This window comes from Natrix helvetica (genome assembly GCF_964273705.1).
Source record: "Natrix helvetica genome assembly, chromosome: 1".
NCBI lineage: Eukaryota > Metazoa > Chordata > Lepidosauria > Squamata > Natricidae > Natrix > Natrix helvetica.
Window position 1 is genome coordinate 69569910 of NC_138548.1, and position 22538 is coordinate 69592447.

The following is a 22538-nucleotide window of genomic DNA, read 5'->3' on the forward strand; positions in this document are numbered from 1 at the left end:
CTCATCTCTGCTTCAAAGCTGAAGAGCCAGCGCTGTCCAAAGATGTCTCCATGGTCATGTGGCTGGCATGACTAAACGCCAAAGGCGCACAGAACGCTGTCACCTTCCCACCAGAAGTGGTTCCTATTTTTCTACTTGCATTTTTACACGCTTTTGAACTGCTAAGTTGGTAGAAGCTGGGACAAGTAATGGGAGCTCACTCCGTTAGGCGGCACTAGGGATTCAAACCGCTGAACTGCTGACCTTTCTGATTGACAAGCTCAGTTTCTTAGCCCCTGAGCTACCACGTCACCATTATGCTCCCTAGATCTCCTGAATACAGGTAGTCCTCAACTTACAATAATTCGTTTAGAGACCTTTCGAAGTTACAACATCAGTGAAAAAAGTGACTGATGACCATTTTTTCACACTTATGACTGTTGAAGCATCTTCATGATATGTGATCAAAATTAGAATCTTTGGCAATTGACTCATATTTACGACGGTTGCAGTGTCCTGGAGTCATGTGATCATCTTTCATGAACTTCTGACCAGCAAAATCAATGGGGAAGCCATTCATTTAACGTTACTAACTTAAGAACTGGAGGGATGCACTTAACAACTGCGTCAAGAACGGTTGCAAAATTGGGAAAAACTCACTTAACGTATGTTTCACATAGCAACAAAAATTTTGGGCTCAATTGTGGTCGTAAGTCGAGGACTATATCTGTATCTTAACAAGATTCAAAAACTTTATTGGACAGCAATAATAAATTTAAATAAACAGTTCTCTTTCTGAAATTGGTTGAACGGGAGAGTGAAATCTATCAACCTCCAAATGACTAAAAGAAGTTTGTGTGTAAATTAAAGAATGGGTGAGCCAAGCTCAGACATAGTACAGATGGGAGTATTACTGCATTATAGATTTCAATATAGCCCTTACTGTACACCCCAGCATTTGATCCTGTGTACTTCTATCTTCAAATAGGAGGTTTATGTCTGTGGTTAATCTAAAATTAAAAATTAAACCACAGTACAATGGCTATAGGAAAAGTGATTGAGGTGTTCTGATGTGTCTCGCCTACAAAGATCAGAACAGTGCAAGTCATGGTATTTTCTGTTATCAGCGGAAATGAAAATTGGAATTTAAGAGACCAGGATAAAAAGAGTATTGATGCTTTTGAACGTTGGTGTTGAGAAGACTCTTGGGAATACCGTGGACAGCCAAGGAATTAACAAATGGGTCACTGGATAAATCAACTATCGTTTTCACTTGAAGCACAAATGATCAGGCCCAAATTATCCTACTTTACACACATTATGTGAAGAAGGCTAAACTGCTAGACGAGGCAGAAGAAACCAGCAGCATGATAAAATGACTCAGTTACAAGCAGTGATGGGTAGATTGTTAGAAGATCTGAAAGACCACACTGTCATAGAGCAAATCTATCCATATGGTCATCAAGAGTCAATATTAACTTGATGGCACATAATCAATATATCAATTATACATATTGGAATACCTGCAAACAACAGGAAATTATTAGATAAACCGACTTTCCTTCTCCCCCTCCCCAATAGGGAAAAGAAATACAAGTTGCTTATGTCTTAGGCTTAACACAAGTGCTAATCAACTACAAGACAAACCAAATGTTCAATTGGAGTCTGTGTTAAATATTGATTCCAAATTCATATATAGGTCAGGCCAGGGAGCCGAATATGAATGAATCAGAATTAGTATTTTTTCCAATACAGTTAGAGAAGGAGAAGCAAACATCTCAAAGCTTGATTTGATTCACAGAGTCTCATATAGATACAACTAAATCCAGGCTTAACATTGTCTATAAACATACAGTTTCATGGAGATGTAAACTTTTAAAAAAAGAATCAGATAAACTCCAAATATTTGTTATTGAGGCTGGTGTAGGGATTATGGTACTGATCGAGGACCAAGGAAATCCAAATTCAAGTCTACTCTTAATTCATGTATGATTCCTTCCTATTGAAGGGCCATGGCTATGGATATGAAATAAGAAAGAATATCAGTGAATTTTAGCTCTGCATGTTATAGTGAAAGAATCTTTATCTTAGCCATGGTGCTTCTTCAAGGCACCAGGTGGAAAAGGTTGTTTTTACTCATTCATGCTCAATGGATGGTCACCTAGTCATTTTGATAATTCTTCTACTAAAACAAAGTCATCTCTTTCCTCAACTATTTCTTCCATCTTCCACACTCATAATGCAATGTGCACCCCTCCCCCCATTTCTGCATGCTTTTTTGCCCGGTTTGCTCGTTGGGTTGTTTTTCGTCCTCCAGAGCCTTCAGGGAATCCTCCTGAAGGTCCCTGAAGGCTCCGGAGGGCTTAAACTGGCCCTATGAGCAAATCGGAAGTCCGTTGCTGAAGTTCTGGTTTGCCCGTAGGGCTGGATTTTTGTGCTCCGGAGGCTTCAGGGAAGCTCCTGAAGCCTCCAGAGGGCCTCCAGGGGGGGTGGGGAAGGCTTTTCACCCTCCCCAGGCTCTTACAAAGCCTCTGGAGCCTGGGGAGGGTGAAAAATGGCTTTAAAAAAGGCTGAACTCAGCTGGCCAGTGCACACATGCATGTTGGCCAGCTGACAGGGCAACGCTTTGCGTGCCCTGACAAATGGCTCCGCGTGCCATAAGTTTGCCATCCCGGCAATAGTGCAATCAGATTGCAACCATACCTCTCTGAGGTGACACAATAAACAAGTTACAATTCTGGTCACCAATAATTGTCTAGAAAAGTATTGGACAACACACCACTGTCTTTATCAACAGGATGAGACGAAAATGGCAAAAGGAATATGAACCACCAGAACAAACTTAGTAATAAGTGTTGTGGTGTCCTTCAGTATAGTTCCGCACAAAGAAGAAGAATCCCCATTTCCATATGTGTAGGGAACCCTTTATTCCAGACCTTGTCAAATAAATATCTTCCACATCTTTTAGGAATCTTTTCTCCACAATTGTTGACAACATGGAACCCATCAATCTGAAAGCTCTGGTTTAATGAGGAAGGATGACTGAGTGGTAACAGATCAAATATTTCTTTCCTGTAAAGGTAAAGGTTCCCCTCACGCATATGTGTTAGTCGTTCCCGATTCTAGGACAGCGCTGGCTCATCTCCGTTTCAAAGCTGAAGAGCCAGCACCGTCCGAAGACATCTCCATGGTCATGTGGCTAGCATGACTAAACAGCGAAGGCACACGGAACACTGTTACCTTCCCACCAAAGTGGTCCCTATTTTCCTACTTGCATTTTTACATGCTTTTGAACTGCTAGTTTGGCAGAAGCTGGGACAAGCAACAGGAGTTCACTCCATTATGCGGTGCTAGGGATTCGAACCACCAAACTGCCAATCTTTCTGATCGACAAGCTCAATGTCTTAGTTACTGAGCCATCGTGTCCCTCTAATTTCTTTTCTACCTTCTGTTTAAACAGCTCTTCTTTCTGTTTAAAGAGCTCTTCCTTTTTCAGCTGAAATAATATAGTGGCATAAAGAATGAGAAAGTGTGTCCAAGCTGACCGTCCTTTCTCTCTCTCTCTCTCTCTCTCTCTCTTTCTCTCTCTCTTATATTTGTATATGCGCAAACTCCTTTCCTACAGATTTCTTTCCTACTTTCTGTTTCAAATAAGAAGTTTGTGCATAAACAAATATAGGGAGAAAGAGAGAGAAGGGACTGTCAACTTCAGTGGTGGGTTTCAAAAATTTTTAGAACCTCTTCTGTAGGTGTGGCCTGCTTTGTGGGAGTAGTTTGCCGGCCATGTGAGACAGGGTGGGAGTGGCTTGCCGGCCATGTGACTGGGTGGGAGTGGCTTGCCAGCCATGTGACTAGGTGGGAGTGGCTTAGCAGTCATGTGACTGGGTGGGCGTGACCAACTTGTAAAATGTGGTGAAACTCACTTAACAACACTCTTGCTTAGCAACCAACATGTTGGCTCAGAAACTCTGGCATTTGAAGCACGCAAGTCTTAAAGCTGTCAAGTTACAAGACCCTTGCACCCCTAACCCTTTAGAACTCCCGCCAGGGGTGTTCAAACTTGACAGCTTTAACATTTGCGGACTTCAACTCCCAGAATTCCTCCTCTCACTCTTCATCTTGATGATGTGCTGACGGGCGGGGGGGAGGGAGCTGGAACCGGTTCTAAACGGCACTGTAGATTTGTGGAACCTCTTCTATAGAAGAGGTTAGAACTGGCAGGAATCCACCCCTGGTCAGCTTGCACACACTTTCTCGTCCATTATTTCAGCTGAAAAAGGAAGAGCTCCTCCTCTCTCGCCTGCCTCAGCTCGTAGTAAAGAGGGAGGCTTTTGTTTACTAACTCTCCCACATGCTTGGATGACACATGATGCTCCTACACTATTTCTGCTCTGCAGTGGTTCCTCTCTGGCTCTTGGTGCCACAGCAACGCACACGTCTTGCCTGAAGAAAAGGGGAGGGGAAGACCCACATTTCTTTTTTTGGTTACAGCTTTTTTTTTTCCCCTGGGGGCATTCTTGGACACATTTCCCAGACAAAGACATTGGATAGCTGCACTCCCCAGATGGAACGGGTCGTGTTACAACCAGTTCTGCAGCTTCCCTTCAGGACTCTTGACAGGAAAAACAAAGCCCTGTTAACCTTTGCCATTCTAAACAAAGTTAGCTACCCCAGAACTGACATTAGGGACAGATGCTGATGGAATGCTATCTAGGATGGGAAAAACAATGCCAGAAGGATTTGAAGAGAGGGGGAAGTGATTAATTTCTTCTATCACCTATCAAACATATGGAGTTCCTACATTTACCACAATCAAGACATTAGAATGCCACTCCAGCACTTGAGTTTGTGTTCTGGTAAAACTCCCCCCCCCCCGCCAAAACTGTTCTCTTTTGCTGAATGTAAAAACAGAGATACCGTTCTTTTGTCTAGAGCCATTTCTCCCCCTCCCTCTCCCCAAACAAAGTAGTTATATCCCAAAAATTGAGGGCAGAGGTCTGAGAGAAAGAGGGGATGAAGTAAAATGAAGCTCGAGATTGTAGGAAAAGCAATGGAACAATCTGAACATCTGGAACTTCATGGAAATCCAGCTACAGAGACCATATACACACATCCTTTCCTCCCTGAGCGGATTCTGCATTTGTGAGAACTTGGCAGCTGCCACAGAGTTCCTATAGGAAATAGCAATGGCTGAAACTTAAAGCTCTAGTCCTCTGCAGCCTTTGCCTAGTTCCATCCCCCACATGACCCTGGTCCACAACAGCTTCCTGAAGTGGTTGCAGGCTACCACTCCTGTTCAGCTGGAAACACCCACAATCAGGCAGTGAAACTTCTCTGCTTGATTTATAGCCATTAAAACAGCTCCAAGGAATTTCTTATCTTCCACCAAGTACATTCTTTTCATAAAAGCACAAGTTTCCTTTACAAATATGGCAACCTTCATTATGGATCTTATTGCCCCCCCTCCCCCCACTAACCAAAGCTCTGGCATTGTGACACAACATGCACTTGTCTTAAGAAGAGAAACAGAAGCCACAACAATGATAAACTGATACCAAATTATATTTGGGTTTGCGGAAATACCATCCCAAGAAAACATAAACTGAGATTTGAAAGAGATACCTACAACAACAGAAAAAGAAAGTGAGACAGGAGGAGAGAATGAGAGGAAGGGGGGGGGAGAGAAGAAAGAGCTAAGGAGAGAAGGGTGGAAGGGAGAGAAAGAGAAGGAGAGAGGATAGGAAGGGGAAGAGGAAGAATAGGAATAGGGGAAAGGTAAGGGAAAGGAGAAGAGGAAGGAAGAAAGTAGAAAAGGAGGGAGGGAGAAAAGAAAAGGAAAATAAGGTGGTGTTAGAACAGGCGGAAGGGATGGTAAATGAGTTGAGTTTGAGTTTATTAAATTTATATACCGCCCCCTCTCCCCGCAGGGACTCGGGGCGGTGTACAGACAGTACATATATAAAACAACAAAGCAAAACACGAAACACTAGACAAACAACGTACACATACAGTCTGTATAATACCCAAACTAAATTATAGTTAAAAACAATCTAAAACCAAATTAAAACCCCAAAATTTACAGTTTAAAAAGCCATCCAGGAGGGTCCGTAATAGGTTGTACTAGTGATTACAATTAGGCCAGGCCGGCTGATCGGAACTGATCGGAAATAAAGCAACCCAAACTGTATATTATAACCTATTAAATGAAATAACAAATGTATAAGAATAACAAATGTAAAGAAGAATAACAATTATGTGAATGTATACTTAAAATGGTATGTAAGAGAATAATTTTTTTTTTAAATTGGGGGAAAAAAAACAATGATAAACTCCTGAATGCAATTTTCCTCAGAAGGAATTTAAGTGGCCCAAGCTGAAATCAGATCAGTCTTAAGTAGGTTAAAATAAACCGGCTTGGATGATTCCTCCTCTCCTGTAAAGCATTCTGAGAGATCTGCTTGGGTTTCACACAAGGAAGGACAATCCACAAGGGTAACTTACAAAGTAATAGTGGGAAGTGGAGCTGGTGGTGGTGAATAGAGAAAAAGAGGAGGGGGGGGGGGAAAGGGAAGAAAAAAGCACCCAGTGTCCAACGATAACATCACCTCCTATTGAAAGACCCAGAGGAAAAGACAGCTGCTCAGAACTTCATAGCTGATTGGTCTGGTGTAAGATATTTTATAAAATGGAAAAGATTGTGGTGAGCCTTCTAAGAACTCTTCCCACTTCTGCAAATCTTCCCTTGCAGAGAATTTAATCAAAAAGTCTAACAAAATACTCCTTTGAAGATGAGTTGGCGCCAAGTTCCTTTTTGTAAAGAAGCCAAAGGACACATTGGAATGCCAGTAGTGAACTAGTGTAGCAGGAGTCCCCATCCGAAATTTTGTACCTCACCCTTGCTAGAAGCTCAGTGGCCATGTTGATATAATACGACTCAAGAAGGTCAATCAAAAACCTAGTAGCTGCATTTGCACAACATACTAAGCTTGCTTAAGGTTCATCCTTGGCTGGTTTAGATCTTATTTTATGCATTAAAAGGCTTTAGGCAAGCTCTTCTGTCAGTCTTGGACACTTACATCTATTTGCAATCTGGATAGAACAGAACTAATTAGGGTTTGCTTGCTTTAAAAATGAGAAGTGCTTTGGATCATACATGTGCGTAAGGGCAGCATCTTCCTGCTCTTCATTTATGCAGCCTGCCTTTTTTAGTTTCCTTGTGAGACAGCTGCTGCTTTAATAGTCATGTTAATAGATGGATAGCATATACTATAGCTGGAGCACATTTGTTTTCAAAATTACAAGAAAGTCTGGAAAAACTCTGGCTGCCTTAATTAAGACCAGAAAAGTGCTATGCGTGTGCAACTTTCAAGGCACTTGTTTTAAAACACTTCTGAAGCATGCAGGGCCTTGGTACTAGTTCACTTTATTGTAACAATTATAATACAGACTACTTGTGGTACCTGGGAGAATGATACCGATGCTTTGTACTCAGGGGTGAAATTTAGCAGATTCTGACAGGTTCTGGAGAACCGGTAGCGGAGATTTTGAGTAGTTCGGAGAACCTGCAAATACCACCTCTGGCTGTCCCCAGAGTGGGAAGGGAATAGAGATTTTGCAACATCCTTTCCCCAGGAGTTGGGTGGGAATGGAGATTTTACAGTATCCTTCCCCTACCAAGCCACGCCCACAGAACCAGTAGTAAAAAAAAATGAATTTCACCACTGTTTATGCTGTTATTGTGACACTCAAAAGCTTTTGATGAAGAAGGGCTATTGCCATGGCATCGTGCTTCACCCATCACACCATGTTAGTTTCTTTCATCTGCTTCACAAGACAGAACCAACAGAAGAGCAAATCTCGAAAGTGACGGATACTTCAAGGCATATGGGGAGAGAGTTAGATTATTCATGGTATTTAAGGCTGAACTACATTTGGGACTAGATGTCAAAGCATGAAATTTGGCTTCCTGGAAGCCTTGCCTACTTGTTCTGCTATCCAGCTGACAGACTTAGTCAGCAGAAAATATTCTACCTTTCCATGACTAATGGAAACAGAAGACCAGCCCCTTACATACAGTCCCAGCATACAGGGAATGGCAGAAAGGCCTTGTTCTTTCTCTCTCTCCTAACACCACTGCGAGAAAGTAATAAAGCTGAGGTAAACAGATATCCCTCAAAGTATTTTCTAAGTTGTCCTTGGGAGCAGAAGGCAAGGCTCAAAGTGGTAGATAGGTAAGCAGAAAGAAAATAAAAACACCGTATTTTTAGGAGTATAAGACGCACCAAGATTTTAAAGAGGTAAGTTAAAAAAAATTTTTTTTGCACTCTGCAGGCCTCCCAAACCTTCTGCATGCCTTATTTTTTGTGAAAAACAGGGCATGCATAGCCATTAGGAGGCTTGTAAGGTGCTCCTGGGGGCTGGGGGGGGGGGCAAAAACAAGCAAAAAGGGCCCGTTTTTTTGCAAAGAACAGGGCATGCATAGGCTTTAGGAGGCTTGTAGAGTGCTCCTGGGGGCTCGGGGGGGGGGGGGGCAAAAATGAGGAAAAAACAGCCCATTTTCCCTCCCCAGCCCCCAGGAGCACATTGCAAGCCTCCGAAAGCATCTGTACCTCCATTTTTGTGAAGGGGCAGGGTTTCGGGAGGCCAAAAATGCTGTATTCAGTGTATAAGACGCACCCAGATTTTCTCCCTTTGGGGGGAGGGGAGTGCGCCTTATATTCAGAAAAATGCAGTATATACTGTATTTAGAAACCCTCCTCAGGAGAAGGAGTAAACCTGCCCACTACTTAGAAAGAGTAGGTTTGATTCTTTTCATCTTAGTTTTTTTTTGGTTATTTTTTTACTTTGTTCAATAGACTTAGTAGAAGACATTCAAAAACAAATCTACTTCTTTCTTTATAATGTAGCTCCCTGCAAACTTTATTTTATTTTTTGTTCAGCTGCAGGATAACTCAACAAAGGAAACCAGCTTTACATTCAGAAATAATAATTATATTAGTATTTCTGTGAGGCAGAGCTAGGGTACCTCTGTAAATAAATTACAATAGAATCAAATAAAGGATAATAATTATAAATATATATTTCAGAAAATAGTTCCCAGTTTTGGGAACAAACTGTATATTATCAATATTAACACAAAGCACCTTCTAAGCATATCGGAAGTGATGGCACAGAAGTTACACTACTTGACTATGCAATATATTCATAAAGCCTTTCTCCAATGAATTAATTCTGTTGCCTTACTGCTACCCCTAATTTACTTGCTCTTCAAGCTGCCTACCCTCTGTAGATGAAGCCTGTGGAACTGATCTGCAATGCACTGTAACTTCCGTGCAATCTGAACTTCAGTACGCAATTCCTGCAGACTTTCCTGAGGTTCCTCCTGGAGATGGGGATTCAATGTGAAACCGATTGGTTGGACATGTAAACGGTATCCAGCATTTCCTGCCAAATATCATACAAAAAAGATGTTTATATCACAATATGGTATAAGATCTTTTTTTGACATCAATAGCATAACAATAGGCAATTGGTTTTTTGTTATTGTTGCGCCGTTGAGTTAGCATTGACTGCCTGGATTAGGCCCTTCAGTTTCTTAGCCAGATTTTCAGAATTGGTTTTACCATTGCCTGATTCCTAGGGCTGAAAGAGAGCGACTGGCCCAATGTCAGCCAGGTGACTTTGTGCCTAAGTCAAGATTAGAACACATAGGCTCCTGGCACCTTAGACATTACACCAAGCTGGTTTGTTTAAACAATATAATTGAACTCAAATTTGGATTATTATTTATTTATATTTATTTATTTATTTATTTGTGCTTCTAGACCGCCCCCTCTCCCAGAAGGGACTCGGGGCGGTATACAGTCCATAGAGAATATCACAAAAATACAATAAAAATTAAATATTAAATATGTACAGTTTGGAGGAGGTTAAAATGCAATTAAAAGAACTGTACAAAGCTGAATAAATATAATTTTTTAAAATCCCTAAAACAGACACAACAGATTAAAAACCCTAAAATAACCAGATAATAATACATTTGCCAGGAGGGACAGTTGTAATTATGCCAGGCCTGCTAATCGGAACAGGTGAGTCTTCAATTTTTGCCGGAAGGAGCGGAGGTCAGAAGTGGTTCTAATGTCGGGGGGGAGGTCATTCCAGAGGGTTGGGCCCATCACAGAGAAGGCCCTACTCCTTGGTGTCGCCCGTTGGCATTGCCTAGTGGACGGCACCAGGAGAAGTCCCTCCCTGTGTGAGCGAATTGGCCGCAGGGATGTATGTGGGAGGATGCGATCCCGCAAGTAACTAGGTCCCGTGCCATGGAGCGCTTTAAAGATGGTAATCAGCACCTTGAAACGCACCCGAAAAACCACAGGTAGCCAGTGCAGCTCGCGCAGGAGAGGTGTTACGTGGGAGTACCTCGTACTCCCCATCACAGCCCGCGCGGCTGCATTATACCCATGGTAACTAAGATGGTTTTAATCAACATTTAATTTAGTGTTATTATTGCATCCATACCCTACCTTTCTATTGGGGGCTAAAGATGGTGCTCCCCTCATTTTATCTTCACAACTCTGTGAGGAAGGTTGGATTAAGAGGAAGTGACTACTCAAATTTAGCAGTGATCTTCATGTCAGGATCCAATTCAAAATAACACACTGAACTCCCTCATATGAATTAAATTTGAGTTGCAGTTAGTTACCAATTAATTTGAGAGGACAACTTAGATTACTTTTCTTCTAAATTATTATTGGAGCTTGTACTATTGGCTTATAAGGAAGAAAGAATCTATAAAAACACATCCTAGAATCGTGGTGGCACAGTTATTAGAATGCAATATTTCAGGCTAATTCTGCTGACTGCCGACTGCCAGCAGTTCATCCTCACTGACCCAAGGCTGACTCAGCCTTCCATTCTTCTGAGGTGGGTAAAATGAGGGCCCAGGTTGTTGTGGGCAATATGCTGATTTTGTAAACAGCTTAGAGTGGGGCTGTAAAGCACTGTGAAGCGGTATATAAGTCTAAGTGCTAGTGCTAGAAATGTCAAGTGACAGCAATTCATTTATTAATTCTGCATTTCGGAAGCAGATTATTAATATATTTTTCATTTATCATCTATTTCTTTTTTTAATAACACTAACTCTTTTTGTAGAACTAGCCCAGTTCTGCATATTATGAAGACTGTTTCTAAGTGACTTTTGACCCCAAAATTCAAGGGAGGGTTTCATTGCTACCAAATGTTGGTGGCCAAAGATGGGAGAGCACGGAGTCACATAGGTTTTGAGGTGCTGGCTGCCCAGTCTTGCTCTAAATAAAATACTCTGAAGATGAAGCAGGACTTCCCTATATCTGTTTCATGTAGAGCCAGGCAAAAGGTTCTGAGATAACTATTTGACACAACAGCCAAGGCAATTGCTGCCTTGCTCAAGAACAGCACGGTTCATTAAAAAAAGGGAACAGGTTATATCTGTGGCTCACTGCCTTTTTTCACTGTAGACAAAGAAGCCAGTAACAGCTGATGATTCTTACCATAAAAGAGTCTCTGAGGCTCTTCAGTGACTCCACAAGGTAACATGATATCCTGGCTGGAAGAGGATGCATTGAGGGTCTGTGTTGCCTTGTCTTGTTGTTTGGCATGCCTGCTGCCGGGACCACAACAGTGTGTAAGTGGGAAGAGCTGGAACCTGCCCAGGAGGCAGTTGTAAGATTTGCTTTGGGTGAAAATGCCACGAAAGGCCACCTTGCTGGACTGACTGACCAGTTCACAGTCATCAGAATGGAACACATCGTCATCTAACCCATCCAAATGGGAAAAATCATCTTCCAGGTAAACAGGGGGATCCATTTCACCTGAAAATATGTAATAAGAATAATAAGAATATTACGACACTAGATAATTGAATAGCAGAGGCAAAAACATACATGCCTTTTATTTGTCACATAAAGCTATTTCTGAATGCTGTCTGGGGAAAAAAAGTTAGCTGGTTAATGAAAGAGGCCCTCTGACCGAGTTCTCTCTTCTTTAAAACAAAAATTTGAAGCAAATGGGAAACAAAATGCCATTTAAGGTTCAGACTGTTTACAGTCTGGTCAGCCCTATGAAGAAAGTTGAAAGAAAAAAAAATAGCTTCCAGGAAAATTATTTTAGAATACAAGAAAACCACATCAATACTTTAACAAGCACTCCGCTCTCAAAAAATATTATTCTAAATTCTCTACAGAGTTTTGGGAATTCTTAACGTACAGTACCTGAAAACATTAATCAAGTTTGTTCATCTAAATCATAGAGCCAGTGGAACCAGGGACTGAGTGTGCCACTCCAGTTTACTAGGAAATACATCCAAGTATGGCTGGTTTTTGCCATTTTAATGCAAAAAAGCAAAGTGTGTGCGCAGCGAACTGGTACCAACTGGTACAGGAACCCACCTCTGATTGGATTATCTGCAAGAAATACCTTTTGCCTCCAAGCAAGAACTGGTGAGACCATAAAATAGACAAAACCATAGAAAATGAACAACTGAAGTGCTTTGGGACTTTGAATTCCAACAGATAAACATCTGCATCACTATACCTCATATATAGCAATTGTTGATAAGAAAGACAAAAAAAATCTGGATACTGGGCATGGCAATACCTGGAGATAGCAAAATAGAAAAGAACTGGAGAAAGTCACAAAGCATAAAGATCTGCAAATAAAAGTAGAACAATTTTAGCGAAAGAAAGCAAACTACCAAGAGTAAATTGCCCCAAAATGAGGCTCAACACCATAATCTCTGACAAAATCACTAGCCAGTTGCAAAAGGTAGCTTGATTTGGAACAGCTTACATCCTCTGACTCTTCCTTTAACACCATCAAACAACATCTTCCTATTCCAGGTTCTTAGAAAGGACTTGATAGATAGATAAAAATGCCAAATCCAGTCTAAACATCTGGCTGACTATGCAATGAACCATAATAATTTATTAAATGTATATGCTCCCTGATTCCTGATGATTCTTTTACAGCAAATGGCAATCATCGCCCCTAATGACAATTTCAGAAACATCACGCCGTTTTAATGTCTTCCACAAAAAAAGTAATTTTAAATTGTCTTTAGGAAAGGAAAAGTCTTGTTTCCTTTCTGCCCACCAAAATGTTTTTCCTTGCCAATATGTTTTGTGCAACAGTCAATTCCATCTGCTATGTTCTCTCCCACCCACCCCCACCCCAATGTTAGGGTTACAGTTATCTCTATGAATTTATGTAAACATAAGGCTATTGCACCAAGTGGCAACACCCGTAGCAGGCATGAGATTTTAGCATTAATAATGGGCAAAAAAAGGAACAAGAGCCAAAAAGAAGAGAAAAATATTTTGAAAACAACCAATCATAGAGAATGGAGAAAAAGGCTCCATTTCTAGCAGATAAAAGAAAAGGGAGAAAAAAAGCATTGTTGGCAAGCATTACAGTGCTGTTTGCTGGCACCTGTCTATTCTCTAGAAAGATAAAGGACACAGCACAGAGTTCAGAGCCAGAGGATGCTGCCAGAGGAAGGAGAAGAAGAGGTCTGCAGGGTGCCCTGCTCTGCAATTTTTTCCAATTACCTGACTCTGCTCTGGAATTTCACTTTAATTGATTTATGAACCTCAAGAATCAGTTGTGGGGTCAGAAGACGGAGGAAATCAAGCTGCTTTGGACACTCCTTAATGCCATATTTCATTACCTATTTGTATTTATTCACATATATCACTACATAAACATCAAATGGTGCTTGTTTACGTACTGAAAAGATATACAGGTAGTCCTCAACTTTCAACAATTCATTTAGTGGCCATTCAAAGTCACAACGGCACTGAAAAAGTGACTAACAGTCATTTTTCACACCACCGTTGTAGCATCCCCGTGATCAAAATTCAGACGCTTGGCAACTGGTTCATATTTATGACCGTTGCTGTGTCCCAAGGTCACAGGATCACCTTTTGCAACCTTCCGACAAGTGAAGTCAATGAGGAAGCCAGATTCACTTAACAACTGAGTTGCTAACTTATCAACCGCAGTGATTGACTTAACAACTGTGACAAGAAAGGTTGTAAAATGGGGCAAACTCACTTAACAAATGTCTCACTTAACAGGAGAAGTGAACAGTAGACTGCAACATTCTGTTGCTCTTGTTGGAGTACTTATTTTTTTGCCTTATAAAATACCTTGGTACTGGCTTTGAGAATAAACTATCCTCCCTGGTGGTTTACGAAGTTAAAAGAAATGGAAGAATCCATTTCTTACCAAACTCAGAGGTATGATTGGCTGTTTTCAAAAATTCATTTTAAAGCAGTTACAGGTAGTTCTCACCTTACAACAATTCATTTAGTGGCCATTCAAAGTTACGACGACACTGAGAAAAAGTCACTTATGAGGGGTTTTCATGCTTGCAGCATCCATTGCAGCATCCCCATGTTCATGTGATCAAAATTTGAATGTTTGGTTCATGTTTATGATGGTCGCAGTATCCTAGGATCACATGGTCACCTTTGGCAACTTTCTGATAAAGCAAAGTCTAGGGGGGAAGCCAGATTCACTTAACAAAGCGTGTTACTAACTGAAAAACTGCAGTGATTCACTTAACAACTGTGGCAAGAAAGATTGTAAAATGGGGCAAAACTCATTTAATAACTGTCATTCTAAGCAACATAAATTTTGGGCTCAATTGTGGTCATAAATTGAGGACTACCTTTATTACCTTAGTAGCTATTTAATCTGGGCTGACAAAATCCAGATGGCAGTAGATGGTAGCAAAGAGATAGTAAAAACTAGTTTGTCAATGCTGCTATGTAGTGGTCACCTGGATTTTGGCAGCCCAGACCTGATACCAACACTGCAGTATTAAAATACTGTAGTATTGTTTGAAACAACAGCAACAACTCTAGGCTGTAAAATAAAGAGGGATGGCTATTTCTTAAAAAAACAGAAAGGAACACTCAGTTCATTCAAGGGCTGTTCAAATACCTAGTTCACATTTAATGCTATTCCATCACTTGATTTGTTTTTGTTTGACTTCGTAGGATGTGTGAATCTAACTGTTATGGATAAGTAATGACTGCCTACATCAGCTCCCAGCAATTGGTATTCCAGTGAACCAAACAGCTACAAATCTTTAGGAAAATCTTTGTATCTCCCCATTCAAAACTGAATGCGTGTCATAATTTAGCAGTTTATGTAAACCTAGCTACGTATGCTCCACTGTGGATTATTCCATCCAGGTGAGGACAACTGCATAAAAAGCTTTTGCTGTTGTGCCCAGCCAACGTTTGGTTCTTCCTGTCATACTTTTGTGTTTTTTAAAAAAATATATAATACTTATTGAAAGTTTAAATGAGTAAGAATTAACACAAACTAAAATAGAGTAAAATCAAACAAAGAAAAAGGAAGAAATAAAAGAGAAAGCTCAAAGGCAAAAAGGCAAAAGGGTAGAGGAAAAATAGAAAAGAAAGGAAAAAGATATAAAGAAGTGTTTTTTTTTAATTTTTCTTACAGCAGTTATAAATACAATTGCAGATTTACATCTTTCTCTAAAGTTATATCATGACCCTCTTCTTTCTACAACTTATACTATCTAGTTGTCCAAGCCACAGATCATAAGTTCATTTTTTTCTGTTTTACACAAAATGTCTATAAGGCATTTTCAGTCAGCAATAAATGTTTGACTAGAAAAAAGACAAGATCTACAAGTCAATTTGGCTGCTTCAGCAAGTTCTATCATATTCACCAACCATTCTTTGGTATTGCTCAATCTTTGAAGTCACATTTTTGTTGAGTGTGAACAGTGCCAGTGGCCAGACTCAAGACCAAGTGGAGAAGGAAGTGGTTTACAATTTCTGGGTTGGTGATTAATTTTCTCATTAACTGGATTTTGGAAGATCACGTTGTGCAATCTCACTTTATAGTAAGACAAAAACCTTGGTCAGCAAATCCGCTCAATCAGGTTGACTAACAAACAATAGGAGTGAATTGACTTCAGAATTGGATTAGTCAATGCAGGTGCAAAAATATTTTTGCAGAGCTTTTTTTAGATATGTAACAAATGTACTAAATCTAAGCATAAGATCTAAAATTTTAATTAAAAAACAAAAGAGTATATAAACTCAGTTATCTAGCATCTAGATAACAGATTATACTGATAATAATGAAGAATGCAGTTGTTCAGAAAATCTCTAACAAAATTAATAACTTTGAACAAATGCTACACCATGGCCATGTCTTCACTGAATGTACAATTTTAATGACATCCATGAAAGGTACAGGCAATTTCTCTCCTATTGAGTTACGTTTAAAGAAAAACAAAATGTTTTTAAAAGGCAGCTCTTGAATCAACAACCAGTCTGCCCACAACAGAGCACGTAAAACTACGCAACTCCATGTCCAATCACAGTAACCACCATATAAATATCCCTTGGCAAAGAGGATTAAATGTACACCTCAAAAGATGGCATGGGGTGGCGTAGATTTATTTTTCTCACCCAATGCCTGGCTGGAGTGGGAAGTGAAAAGAATATCCCCAAGGAAGCCAAAAACTCTTTCACATCGTACTATACCAAGAAAACTGCATAGAAATACCCATGTAAATCACTATAATTGAGCTTAGTTCTGAGATCATATTATGCATTCTCAAGAGCTTATATAAAGAAAGTCTGGCAAGCAGAACCAGGGTAAAAAAAGTGTCTTTCATAACAGGACATGCTGCACAAAAAAGGAGGTGCTTTGCAAAACGAGTGTTTCTTGAGAACATCTGGCAATGTGCTCAATTTATACTTTCACTCTAGCAACTGGAACCGCTGGGATAGATAAGAAAGGGAAACTGTGCTGTTTCCTCTGGCCTCAGGCAGGAGCTCTTGGGAATCAGGGCAAGGAATTTGGTTGGCCTAACTTGCCAGGGTGATCCTGTAAGTGGAACTGCCCAAGTAGCATCCATCAGACAAAAATAGAAAAAAACAAGGGTAAGAAAGAAGCCATAGGAAGATTGGTGTGGTCCTGAGGCTATTTTATGGGCAGAGAAAGCATTATCGGAAGGCTTAGACTATTGCATACAGTTTCTTGGAAAGCCTTGGGAACTCCTTGACTACACTATTCTGACATATACTATGGGGACATTAGAGATTATTGCATATATTGTGTGATGATAATATTGTAGTACCATCTTCAAATTAGTTGACAAGGTTCAACACCTTTTGAGTGAAAGCAATGTGGAGGTGTGTTAGCAGGTGGTAACAAACTAGAATGAAAGGATAATAGCAAGGAAGAGAGGAAAAGACCCTGAACAAGTCAGCTACCCCAAAATGCACCAAGATCTTGCAAAACAGACAACTCTTTTTCTGAAATCCCAACTACAAATATTGCATTTTGTCTTCTTTGTTAAAAGTATGTACTGAGCCTAAAAACTGCCCTCCTAATAAATAAATTAAAAATACATCTAGAGTCTTGTTTCATTTTTATAAGCTGTCAAAATGCTTGGCCTATTAAAACCAGAAGTGTTTACTGATGCACATTTAGGTTATAGATTATAACAGGCAGTGCATTGATTTTTATTTATTTTATTTATTTATTTAGAAAATTTATATTGCCGCCTACTTGCACATGGCGATTCAAGGAGGCTTACAAGGACATAAAAGCACAATATAAAAGAAATAAAAATAAAAATAATGCAATAATAAATCTCCCAACAATTAGTCTTTCATGGTTTGAGGCCAACAATTAGTCTTTCATGATTCTCTCAATGTTAGCTTAATTTAAATACACAGAAAACTCACAAGAATTCTCCAGATCTTAAAAAAGTAAAATTCATTATTTGGATTATTTATTGTGCTGCGGTTTGTATAATCTAATTTGCAATTACTGATGAGATCTAAAATCTATTGTAGAATTACTTAGGAGTAGCATGTGTTCCTGAAATCTAAGGGATTTTTTTTTACTATGTACATACAGAACTGGGCTATAAATCTTGTCCCGTTTTGAATATTTGTACATAAAAATATTTGAAATTTAAAATAACACCTCACAACCTAAACTCTAACCTTAACCTTCACTAGATCAAAAGACTTGGTCTTAATTTCAGTTGTACTCCACTAAAGCCCACATAGTTAAAGACACTTTTATGTACTGTATTGCAATTCTAAGTTTATTTAACTTTAAACAATTTTATTCTACATTAGTAACAGGTGCCATAGATTATAATATTTTTCTTGTTTCACTGCCAGGGAACAAAAACAAACCTAAAGTCAGGTACAGAATACACACAACAAAATTATTTCAAAGATCAGACTTCTCTGTTGGTAGATGGTTGTTGCCATATCATTTTTCTTCAATTTTCTAAACAATAATAACAGTTGAAATGTATTTGAATACTAGTAGTTTGGGTTGATAGGCTGTTGTTCTGAGTTCCGAGCTTGGCAATTTGGTCACAAACGTTTCGTGACCATTTGAGGAGATGTCATCTGCACTTTGAATTGTGTTCGTCTGTCAGAACACTGGCCTTTAAATGTCTTTTTATGTGATGCAAATTAATGTGGATGTTGTTTGTTCAAGCTACTTCTGAGTCATGGTCTGATTTTGGACTGTTTGATAGGCTGGCTGTTGTTATTGGGACATGGTCTTTGATTATAAGTACCATCTGTATGATGTAAATTAGTGTTGCTTGTTCACATATTTCTGAGTTCGGATTGTTTGATTGACTGATTGTTGTTATTGAGATCTTATGGTCTGATTTCTTGTGAGCTGATGGGTTATGATGCGTTATATTAGTTTGTCACTTCTGGCTGTGATTGTTAAGCGAGTCACCACAGGTTGTTAAGTGTGATGTCACTTCACCATAATTTGTGAGTTCCTGCCAACTTTCCCATTGACTTTGCTTATTGACGGATGGCTGTGAAGATCACAAATGGCAATCACATGACTGGCCCTCTCTAACCATCATAAATGTGCACTACTTACCTAGGGTCCATGATCATGTGACCATGGGAACACTACAAAGGTTAAAACTTTGAGGACTGATCGCAAATCTCTGTTTTCAATGCCGTTGTAAGTTGAACAATGCTGAAGGAGTGGTTGGTAACAAGGAACTTTGGAAGAAACAGAATAAAGGCTGAAAACAGTGATAGAAAATTGTTCTATGGCATTGGAGCTAAGAAAATAATTAGCTTTCTACCTTAATTTTTTTAATATTATTAAATGCATATTCAGTTTTCTAATTACTGTAGTGACTTATCAACAAGCAAAAATACAGAGTATTAAATATTAAAAATAATACAAATAAAACCCAAACCAAAATGAAAATCAATCAATAATATAATTGATAAATATTGAAAGATCTGGAGCCAAACATGGCTCCTTAGGGAATTCTTCCTAAGCTTGCTTTGGAGCTGTAGAGAAGGTGGTTCTTTCCCACAAAGATGAACCGTGACAATGGGGTACCTTGAGAAGGGCCTCTCCTGCCAATCTGAGTAACCAGAAAGGTTTGTAGCAGGAGACGCAATGCCCCAGATAATCTACCACTAAGCAGTTTAGGGATTTAAAGGTCAGTGCAACCATCTTCCATTGTGCCTGGGACACATTTAGCAACCAGTGCAGATTTTTTTAGTCCAAACATCACGGGATTCCTATATTACATAGCAGACCAGAAGCTGGAAGCTTCATTTTGCGCCAACTGCACCCTCTGGATGCTTATCAAGGGTAGGCCCACATAAATTAGAAGAGTTGTAACTAAGGTGCAAATTACTGTCACTAAATTCCACTGGCTAAGGGAGGATCCCAGCTGCACCCTAGCCATAACTGTGCAAAGCGCTGCTCATTGCAGCTGCCAGCTGCAAATCCAATGACAGCTGATGGTCAAGAACCACTCTAAAATTGCAAACCCACTTCTTCTTGGGGAGTGCAGTCCCATCCAAAACATCACCATTCCAGAGTCCAGCGTTCTTCTTGCTAATGGTATCTCTGGATTGCCTGGATTCAATTTCAGCTTGCTCAGCTTCATTCTGTAAAGAAGTTCTTTTGATCTCACCTTCACCGAGCAATCTCATGTTTGAGCAGAATGAAATCCAATTTACATTTGCCATGCCATGCACCATTTCCACTGTATTTCTTTTATTCTACCTTGGAAGTTTATTCCCAAATAACTCCCAAATGCTTTAATTTTTTATTTTTATAATTTCATTTTACTCCATTTATGTATCTGCTGTAGGCTATAAATTGCAGGATTGCAGAAATGAAACATCAACATGAAAGGGTAGAACAATGTTCTAGTCCAATCTCATTTCTAGGGTAAAAGTCCATTTATACAACATCCTTTATATACCACTAACCAGTCTGTTTAAATATGGAAGAGTCCACCACCTCCCAAGGCACTGTGCTCTTACTTTTAAGGCTGTTTTTACCGTAATGTCCAGATGACATTGACTTCCTTGTAATTTCAACCCATTATCTTTTCTTCCATCATCTGGGATAGGATTTTGAATAACTCTCCCCCATTTTCTATGTAATAACTGTTGTGATACTTGAAGATAGCGATCATATCTCTCTACAACTGCCTCTTCTGTAGGTTAGGTAAAGGTAAAGGTTCCCCTCGCGCATATGTGCTAGTTGTTCCCAACTCTAGGGGGTGGTGCTCATCTCCGTTTCAAAGCCAAAGATCCAGCACTGTCCAAAGACGCCTCTGTGGTCATGTGACTGGCATGACTAAATGCCCAAAGTACATAGAGCGCTGTTACCTTCCCACCAAAGGTGGTTCCTATTTTTCTACTTTCATTTTTACATGCTTTCAATCAGCTAGGTTGGCAGAAGCTGGGACAAGTAACGGGAGCTTACTCCGTTAAGCAGCACTAGCGATTCAAACCACCGAACTGCCGACCTTTCTGATCGACAACCTCAGCATCTTAACCACTGAGTCACCTGTTCTCTAGGTTAAACATACTAATAATCTTGCATGCATAATTAAGACTGCTATACAATAAGTATTCATAATATCTATCACCACAGTAAGGGTCTTTAATTTATAACATAGAGAGAGAACGGTCCCTCAACACAGATCCTATGTTCGTAACTATGTTATGAACAATATTCACTTACCATACAGTCCTATGTGTAAGACCTTTTGTGTTCAGTGGGGCTCACTTTAAAATAAGAGTCCTTGAGTCTGTGAGGTTCTGAACAGTTAGCAGTATGGAAAAAACAGAATTGGAGCTTGGGAACTCATCACTTTCTTTTAGGCTAGGTTCACAGATCACAATAAACCATGATTCATTTAGTCGTGGTTTGTGGAATAAACCAGTGTTGTAAGGGTTCTTAAAGCAAAAACTTTCATTTTTTTCCATAAGTGGCAATTTTATGGGGCCAATCCAAGATCCTTGAGAGGAGTGCAAATTATAAATATCTTCTGAGCACAAGGGCAAGGATTATGCAGTTCCTTCTTACACTATAAGTCTATTATTTTTATTTTCCAACAATGCCAACGTGAAATGCAAGGGCACTCTTGAGAAATAAAAATTATTCTAGATGTTTAGAATTAAAATAATATTTAAAAAATAATAAGAGTGGGGCAGAAGGTGGCAAGAAAAGTATCCACGAATACACTGGTATCCAAAGGCAACATCCTGGGGATTTAAGTGCACAGGATGCAATTATATTGATACCATTCAGCACATCTGAGCACCTGGACTGGAATCCCCTGAAAGTCCCAAGCAAGCAGTTTTATATTTCCTGAAATGCTATAGAAGCATAATAAATAACCATCATGCTCTTCGGAAAGAAGGAAATCAATTCGGCAACCAACTTCACAACCCCGAATGGGAAAGAATGAAACCAATTCGGCAGTTCTTTCCACCTGGAAACACCTGTTGAGGAACCGTACAATGCAAGCATTCTTCCATTACCTCTAGCATTCTCTCAGGGGGAAAAAATCAATATACAACCACTTGCCTTTCTTCAGGAATGGAAGAACAAGGAAGAGGGTGGGGGAGGACATAACACGTGCATGCCAGTTAGCCAAAACAAAGTGACAAGTTGGTTTCATGATTTCTTTAGCTCTTCCTTTTGCCTTCTGCCCTGTGCTTAAATGACTCAATCGTAAAGAACCTTTAAGGTTGAAATGCATTATATCAGCCCAGGAAGAGGTCAAACCAAATTCTTACAGTGAAAAGGAAGGAGGAAAAAAAATCAGATACTCATATTTTATCCAAATGAGTCAACAAATAGAAAGGCCTTACAGCATCCGTGGTGCAAGAACTAAATTGAGTCTTTTAAGTATTAAAACGTCAAATATAGCACCTTGGTGGCCAGTTCCGCAAAACCAAGTGTCTCTTTTCTATTTTGTAGAACACAAATTTGCATTCCTTAATGATTATATTTAAGATGGCTATAGTCTTGGTATCCGAACAACTATTTCACTAGATGACAAATGATCTTTGTTTGCATCCCATCTTTTCTGTATGTCTAAAACCATCGCAAACCATTGGCACAAATTTCAGCTGCAGTGGTCCTGCTAGTTTGTTATCCTTATATCTTGGACAACTTTAATGGCCAGCAAACAAAAATGAAAA

At 39.7% G+C, this 22538-nt stretch overlaps 1 protein-coding gene across 2 annotated transcripts in view; it reads right to left on the bottom strand.

Annotated features, from left to right (window-relative positions):
- The window catches only part of BMF (Bcl2 modifying factor), a 62191-nt gene that overhangs the window by 13743 nt on the left and 25910 nt on the right, over nucleotides 1–22538 (bottom strand). For both annotated transcript variants that reach the window (XM_081939908.1, XM_081939907.1), the window contains exons 2-3: nucleotides 11508–11828; nucleotides 9260–9423 (exon numbers count right to left, since the gene is read on the bottom strand). In XM_081939908.1, the coding sequence (XP_081796034.1) occupies nucleotides 9260–9423; nucleotides 11508–11823 (480 nt within the window). In that variant the 5' untranslated portion in view covers nucleotides 11824–11828. The remainder of the gene's footprint in view (nucleotides 1–9259; nucleotides 9424–11507; nucleotides 11829–22538) is intronic.